Raw genomic sequence first — 8,168 nt, 5'->3', positions numbered from 1 at the left:
CCAGGTGCAGTGCGGTCGAGCAGACCCTGGTTAGCTTAACTGGGGTTTCGCCGTTTACCAGTTCTGGTTTACTGATCTGAGCCCGGCCTGGTTCCAGTTCAGAGTGTCAGCACGGAGTCACGTTTCCCGCCCCTCCCCCCACCCCTCAATTTCCTTCCTATGTTAATTTCAGGAGAAAATCTTTGCTAGGAATAAGTCCAGCCGTTCTTGGCATTTTTACCCGTGGAAATAGGGCGTATAACCCATCACCGAACCCCACGTAAGTGTCTCTGTTTGGAGATACCAGCCTTTAAGGTAAATTCTGTCTGATGCAAAGACTACCCTCCAGCATGTCCAGGGTGTGGTGAGACACCCGAGTGGCCCGACAGCCTTTTCTCCCAGGCTCCAACTTCTCAGGGTCCCCAAAGAAACTAGGGGGAAAAAAAGTCGGCAAATAACATGTCACATGATAAAACTTAGTCTTTATTTTCTCTTCAGTAGGTCAATTCAAGTCCTCGTCCGCATCCTACACAGGGTGAGGGAGGCTGGGCTGTGGTCAACCGTGGCCTCCCTCTTCAGGTGACAAATCAGTAACCGCAGTCCAAAGGTGGCCCACACGTGTCCAGGGAGTTGCGTCACTGTCAACAGGGAAGATCTCCGTCTGCCTGGCCAGACGCTTGCGGGGCTAGGAAAGAGATGTCACTGGGCTCCAGTTCGCGAACACGTACTCAAAATGTTGCCTTAACTTGGCATTTTGAAAAGGCTAAACGTGACCCTCCAGAAGGCCCTCCGGGGTCATGAAGACATTCGTTCTAAATTGTACACATAAATTCGCTGCACGTCGTTCTTATCACATGTCTGCAGGTGCACTGCAGTTATGACACGCACGATTCACACCGGCTGGAATCCGCCTTATTTCCCGGCGGCCAGGGCAGCCCAGCCTGGTGCTGCCATGTAGGGTGTCCTCAGATGACACCCAGGACCAGCCGCTTTACACTGACCTTGTTTGATCTGCATCCGTGACCATGTCTGACCATGCACCTCGTAACAAAAACGCAACTGTTTTTGCTAAGAGTTTCTGATAAAGGAATAGATAATTATTCCATCTCGTGTCCTTTCCCATGCTTTAAAATGAGCTATGTCCTATACGTTTTTCTATCATCTAAGATTTGCGAGTAAAAACATTATAAAAAATATACATATCTTTGAAAACCCTAGCGTTTGTGGTGTGCGATACCTAAGGCTTCTTTGGCAACGCAGAGCCTGCAAGCTGACCACTCAGTGGCCCGTGTCGTCCACGGAGCCTGAGCACGTCCCACGGATTCCAAATGGTTCTCTGGAGCAAAGTGACAGATTGGCCCACGCGTACATTGTAACAGACAAACGTTTCACCACGGGAACCAAGGCCTCAAATTCACAACTCACGGTCTCGTTCTGATCTCACCCTAGTGATGACATATGGTTGGGGACAAATCTAGTTCAGGAGAAGGGGGTACAGGGAAGGTGGGGTCGATACCAAATGACGGCAAAGGAATTCCAGGAGCCTGAGAGGCCACCTGTCCCGGTCTCCTGGAGAGGCCTCGGACGGAGACCCCGCACCGCAGGCAGGCCGGTCACCTGGCTGAGAAGGCTCGGTGTGCAGGCCCACATCGCCACCGGACCCCGTGCCCGAGGGTGCCACCGACTTTAACTGAAAATACTTCAAGCCAGTGGACACTCTCTGTGCAAAGGAACAGAGCAGGCTCTTAGCAGGTGCAAACCAAAAGCTCCCCGAATTGCGCAGGGGCCCTGGGACTCCTTGAGTTAGAGCAGCAGCTTCTAGAGCACCTGGAACAGGTGCTGGGGCGGGGGGGGGGGGGGGGGGGGGGGGGGGGGGGGGGGGGGGGGGGGGGGGCGGGGGCAGGGGGGAAGGGGAGGTCTCACGCACACAGCTGTTTGCAAGGCACTTCCGTCAAGGTCAGTAAGTGAGGGGAGGGATTTTAAAAGTTCATCTTCCACCGCAGTTGACAGATGGATTGCCGTCTGGTCCAAACTGACAGGCGCACTCACCAGATCGGCGTCTTTTCAAAACTCAGCTCTTAGAAACTTCTAGATCCCGAAAGTCCACAGGTGCAAATGTGCAAACCCCGAAGGAGTCTTCAAAGTGCTTCCGGAAGGGCAAGGCCCTCGCTTGCTGAGCTCCCGGGGGGGCCTCTTCCCCCGCCTGGATGAGAGGTCAGTGAAAATCCAACCGTGACTGCACAGTCTTACAGCCCTTGTCTGAGTAGATTTTCTCGCCTTTGGGGAAAAACGTCATTTCCTCTGCCACCCTGGTGACAATGTCCTCATCTACGGCGGACCCGCGGGCCCTCATCTCGGCTCGGACACACATCTTCACGTGTTTGTACTCCAGGGGGAGGAAGGGGATAAAGTAGTCGATGAGGTTTCTGTCTATCAGCCCGCTGCGCCACAGGCCACCTGCAAAGCAAGACACAGCTGGGTCCCCCCGTCTCCGTCACTGTCACCTGGCCCAGCTCACTGCTCCTACGGGGCCCATGTGGTTATCCCAACCCGCGGTACGTCCTTCGTGTCTTTACCCGTCGAGATTCTCTTCTCATCAAGGTGGGACAAGCCTGACAGAGGCACCGGTTAGCCACCCCCTGCTAACTGGCTTCTATTACAGGAGGCCCCAAGGAAAAGTCCCTACTTCACGGATTCGGTGGCTTCGTGGAAGGCTTGAAGAAAGAGGAGACTGTGCCGGCAGGGTCATGGGGAGCCTGGGAGACTCACTGTGTTTATTGTTGAAGACTCCGACGGACAGCACGGGTTCCAGGTCCTTCAGCTGGATGTCCTCCCTCTTTCTTCCTGCCCGCCAGAAGTCAAGGGCGGTCTTAGTTATGAGGTCCCCACCGGCATTGCTGCACGTGCCAAAGCAGAGTAAAATCACACGTTAAGATTCTGGGTCTAAATCAAGCAACATGTATGCTCTGAGGCTTAAACATTTTTTTTTTTTTAAGTTTTTTACTTGAGACAGAGAGAGACGGAGAACAAACGAGGGAGGGGCAGAGAGAGCGAGGGAGACCCAGAATCCGAAGCGGGCTCCAGGCTCCGAGCTGTCAGCACAGAGCCCGATGCGGGGCGCGGGCCCACAAACCCTGTGACCATGACCTGAGCCGAACTTGGATGCTCAACCGACTGAGCCACCCAGGCGCCGCCCCCCCCCCCCCCCGTGCTGACTTTTTACCCTCAGAGACACGTGCACGTAATGAAATTGCCTGTTATCAGCAATAATTTCATTCATTTTTCTCCCACCCGCAACTGCCATGCTGAGAGTAGCAACCCCAAAGTAACAGAAGTCACCAATTCACTTTTGCCAGGCACCTCTGTCCCTCGGCAACAGAATCCTGATGGTTGCCGGGGCCTCCTTCTAGCACTAGGAGAAAGAACGGCTTGCGTGCCCCCGAGAAATCCCCTCCCGCTCACCTGAGAAACATGAAAATGGCCTTCCGGTAAGACACGCCATCAACCTGCTCGTAGTAGTCTAGAAACGGCTTGATCGCGTCGATGACCCCGGGGTGCAATTTGTCCATCTCGTCAAATATGAACACGGAGCTGGCACACGCACTCACGTTACCCCGGATCCATCCCTGTAACTGGTCCTGGACCAGCCATCAAAGAAACAGAAGCTCAGAGGATGTGCCTGGAGAGGCACACGTGCGACCCTGTTCCTCAGGCTCCGAACGATGAAAAATCAGAGCTCTCTGGGATTCGACAAAGAGCTCTTGGAAACTGCCTCCCAACCGCCACTCACTGGGGAACAGCTTTTCCACAACTTTGTCTATAAAAAGTCGAAACTGGCAGATAGGTGCTAGGGTGTCAAACTGTTTTTTTTTTTTTTTCTAACTCAAATGACGTGCCGGAGAGGACTTTTTAAAGGTACAAGAGGGGCCAAAGGCATGAAGAGTCATCAGTTCGCTGTTAACCCATCATTTCCACTCACTGTGAACTGAAACCTCAAGTTAATTTCACCAGACATACTGGGGAACAAGAAACTGGACTGAGGTTGGCACAGTGCCCCAAACCAATGCCTCGTACCGACGCGGCGAACGAAGGCAGTGGCGCTCCCCAGAAAGCACATGTTCCTGAAACAAAGATACCCAAGCAATAAACCCTCAACCCCCAGACACGAAAGGCTCCAGAGACACCCTCACCCCATCACTGGATTCCTAGAGATACAACTCTTTATCCAAGGATTTGGAAAACGAAAATCCCTTCTTATTCTTTCTTTTTGGCAAGCTTCCCTGTCTCACGAACACCCACTTTCAATTCCTTGTCCCGATCAGTTTCTGTTTCTTATGTAGGCCCCCACCTAACAGTAACCTTTACAAGGACGACATTCATTTAAATGAGAACCCTACCGGACAACTTATAAATTAAATGTACGAAGAGTATCTCAAAAGAAAAAGTATCTCTTAGGATTCAGTTCTTCGAAGCTTTCGTGTGAAGAAAGAAAGCAACACCAAGGATTTGGATGGGAGGCACAAAGGGAACAGAAGCTGGGGCAGGGAACCCTCCAGTCTACAGCGCTAAACACAGAGTGCTCAATGCATATGCTGCATCACAGGGGAGACTTAAATGAAGCCGTGTCCAAACACATCGTCTGAGACCTGCTCCGCTCCACCAAGGACTGAGACGGGAATGCCGAACACACTGGGTCACTGCAGAACGTGGCTAGTGGGAGTTTGGAGAGCTGGGTTCAAGGGTCTGATTTGCCACAAGGCCAGAAAGACTGTAAGGAGCAGGTCCCCTGGCCTCTCTTGGCTCCACCTTTTAATGTAAATAAACGTCACCTGTCCCACTGTATTATTTTGGAACCAAATGAGGAAAAAAAAGTGGCAGGAGAGCTCGGCCAACAGCAAAGGGTTACCGTGGGCGAGTGTGCCTTAACTCAGCGGGACCCCGGGCTACTCCAAAGCCAAGAGAGGCAGCAGAGGCCAGAGTTAGTGAAGGTCGCCCCGACCAGAGTGGCCGGTGGACAGGATAACAGGATTCTCTTGCCTGGTACAGTTTTATGTGCTGCTCGTGAGGGAAGTGCAGAGTCGAGACAAACAGGTGGACAAAGTTACTCTTCAGGCCTTTTGAGTGAAGATTTTCAGCCACAATTTGGCTGACAAAATTCTTGCCCGTGCCAGCCCAGCCGTGTAAGGACAGAGTCAGCGGTTTCTTGGGGTTTTTATTGTTCTTGAAGCCAGTCAGCGCCTTGAGAATCACCTCTGTGGCCAGATGCTGCCCAAACAGCTTCTCCTCTAATTCCAGCTTGAGGGCTGCAGGAGCCAGCCGGAGAACAGAGAGAAAAATAGACATTAAACAGGCACCAGAAAAGCAGCGCTTTCCCCAGCTGGCCAAAGCGGGAGGCACCTATTAGCAAGCCGTCCGGCAGGGTGTCTGCCAAACCCCAGGGCTGGCCCGGAGCACAGCCTCGGGTTGCAGAGCCACACGATGCCACTTCCAAGGAAATGCACTAGATGGATGTCCTGCTTAACACTCCAGTGTCTGACAAGGAAGCTGAACGTGTTCGTTCGTCCAAGGATTAGCCCTCTCTGGACTGCGCTGCGTGCTATTCCCCAGCTACCCCTGCTGAAGTGTAAGAAAACCCGGGGCCAAACGTGGGCTTTCTGGGCAGCCGCTGCACACGCTGCACATCTGAAAACTACTTAATGGGGCAAAGGGCTGAGCACGCTGCTTCCAGCTTCTTTCTGTACTCCCAGGGAATCCGAGGCATTTAAGAAGGAACTCAGGCAGAGCCCCCACGGTCTGCAGACTGTCTCAGCAGGCACGGCTTGCAGGGCGGGAGTCCGGACCGAGGCCCCGTCCGTCCTCCCTCCCGCCCCAGCTCAGGGTGAGCGCCGCGCCCCTCGCGGGCGGACCCGCCCTACCGGACGCGTTGAGCCGCTGCTCCTCGCGGCAGCACTCGGCGAAGCGGCAGTACAGGTCCGTGTAGGACAGGTAGCCGGTGAGGGCGGACGCGGCCCCGAGGGCGATGCCCACGCTGATGGGCTCGATCGCCGCCACCACGTGAGCCGCCAGCAGCGGCCCCAGCGCCGCCGCACGGCCGAGCCCCGCCGCCCGCGGCATCGCCCCGCTCACAGTCCGCCAACCTCTGCACCGCACTCCCAGGCCGCGAGGCCGCGGCCGGACTTCCGGCTGCGTCACTTCCGCCCCGCAGGCCCGCCTCTCCCTCGGGACGGCCATATTGGCGGGGGACTGGGGAATCTGTGTCGCCATCTTTGTGCGTGGCGCGAGAGGTGTCCCGGGGCTGGCCTCTCGCGAACCCCTCGCCTGCTTCTTCTCGTTTCCAGCCCCCACCCTTGGCTTTGTCATCCCTTCCCCTGGAGCTGTAATGAGCGTCTCCCACGTCGACCCACCACCTGCCTTCCTGAAACAGCTGCTCTGCGCCCCGGAGGTCCAGGCCCGGGCCGGGAGGCACCAAGACCGAGGCGCACAATCAAACCAGAAACCCGTCCGGTCGTTCAGCATGCGGCAAGGCAGGCCCTTTGCTGGCTGCTGGGAAGACAACAGTGAAGGAGAGGGAGTTGGCTCTGGCCCTCTCCGGTGTCCAGGCTATTGGGCAAGAGCCCGTACTGGGCGGTGGGAGAAACACAAGGGCCGTGGAGCAGGGAAAGCTTCTGTCTAAACGGAGAACGAAAGGAGTTAGCCCCGCAACAAGTGAGGAGTGGAACCTTCACCCAGAGAACAGAAACTGCAGTTTGGAGAAGTGTTTCACATGGTGGAGGCTGGTGACAATGAGGGGAGCAGAGCCAGGTGGAGACTGGCATGGGAAGACCTCCAGGGCTGTAAGGAGGCTGGCTTCTAGTCTGGGGGGGGGGGGGGGGGCATAGGGAGCCACGGAAGGTTTTACACAAGGAGCAGCATGGTCAGAACAGAGATCACTGTGGTTGTTGGGTTCAGTGAGGAGGTTGGTCCAGGTAACCTTGGCCCAGACTTGGCTGAAATTGGTTGAGTTTACCCATCAGCCAACCTATCAACAAATATTTAGTGAACACTGGTGCTGTGTCAGATTCGGTGCCATATGCTGGGGGTACAGCAGGTATCCGGGCTGACGGAGCCCCTGTCCTCACAGAGCTCTCGGTCTAGGTGGGGGAGACGGAGGGCCAACAGATGCTTTACATACGTTGAGGTCAGTACCGCGAGGTGGGATGCACAGAGGGGGCACCTCACCCGATCTGCAGGCTGGGGAAGGCTTTCCTCCATAGCTCCGTTTTGACCTGAACGACGAGTAAAATTGCGACGGGGCAAGATCCCACTGAGCACGCTGGAAGAACAAAGGAGCAATATTGTCTTAAAATGTTGGTACAATAGGGGGCGCCTGGGTGGCGCAGTCGGTTAAGCGTCCGACTTCAGCCAGGTCACGATCTCGCGGTCCGTGAGTTCGAGCCCCGCGTCGGGCTCTGGGCTGATGGCTCGGAGCCTGGAGCCTGTTTCCGACTCTGTGTCTCCCTCTCTCTCTGCCCCTCCCCCGTTCATGCTCTGTCTCTCTCTGTCCCAAAAATAAATAAAAGACGTTGAAAAAAAAATTAAAAAAAAAATGTTGGTACAATAGACAGGAACTCGGGTGTTTTGCAGCCATTTAAACTTATGATGAAAAGTTTCAATGTCCGTCTAAAAATGCACAGAGGAGATAGGTGAGCAAAAGGCATGTGAAGACCCCTACCCAAAACCCTATCCTGCTCCATGGGCACTGACTCTTCATCCTTCAGGTGGACTCTGCATTTTCTAGGCCTAGTTGGTGCCTCCCTCCGGATCGGCAGCTGCTAAGAAAGGGCTTCTGCGTGGATCTGGGGCTTGGTTCCCTGGCCGGATGGCCTCCTTCCTCTCCACCGTCAGCCCCTTGCTTGCCACACCTTCCCTGTCTCCCCACTCTACGATCCTGAACTGCCCTGGGGCTCTGTTCTAGACCCCTTCTGTCTCCATCCTCTCTCCCTGGGTGGGCGGCCTTGACCTCCTCCCCCAAGACCCTGCATCTGGCTGCACAGTGGCCACCTCCACTTGGCTATGCACGGGGCATCTCCCCATCCCTACAGTCAAACAGAAGCCTTGATTGTTTTCTCCAAACATGTCCCTCCCCCACGGCCCCCGTCTCAGGAAGCGGACCCGCCTTCCCCCAGTTGCTCAGACCCAAAGCTAGTGGT

At 55.1% G+C, this 8,168-nt stretch overlaps 1 protein-coding gene across 1 annotated transcript; it reads right to left on the bottom strand.

Moving 5' to 3' along the window:
* Positions 1 to 441: 441 nt before the first annotated feature.
* Positions 442 to 6,130, bottom strand: TOR1B (torsin family 1 member B). Its single transcript, XM_030293108.1, has 5 exons — positions 5,895 to 6,130; positions 5,017 to 5,282; positions 3,442 to 3,617; positions 2,749 to 2,876; positions 442 to 2,436 (listed from the first exon to the last, which is right to left on the bottom strand). Exons 1-5 carry the CDS (start codon positions 6,091 to 6,093, stop codon positions 2,195 to 2,197), a joined length of 1,011 nt encoding a protein of 336 aa, XP_030148968.1. The 5' UTR covers positions 6,094 to 6,130; the 3' UTR covers positions 442 to 2,194.
* Between the last annotated feature and the right edge of the window lie 2,038 nt (positions 6,131 to 8,168).

The sequence above is a fragment of the Lynx canadensis genome, chromosome D4 (genome assembly GCF_007474595.2).
Source record: "Lynx canadensis isolate LIC74 chromosome D4, mLynCan4.pri.v2, whole genome shotgun sequence".
Taxonomy (NCBI): Eukaryota; Metazoa; Chordata; class Mammalia; order Carnivora; family Felidae; genus Lynx; species Lynx canadensis.
This window is presented reverse-complemented; position numbering and strand designations above follow the sequence as displayed.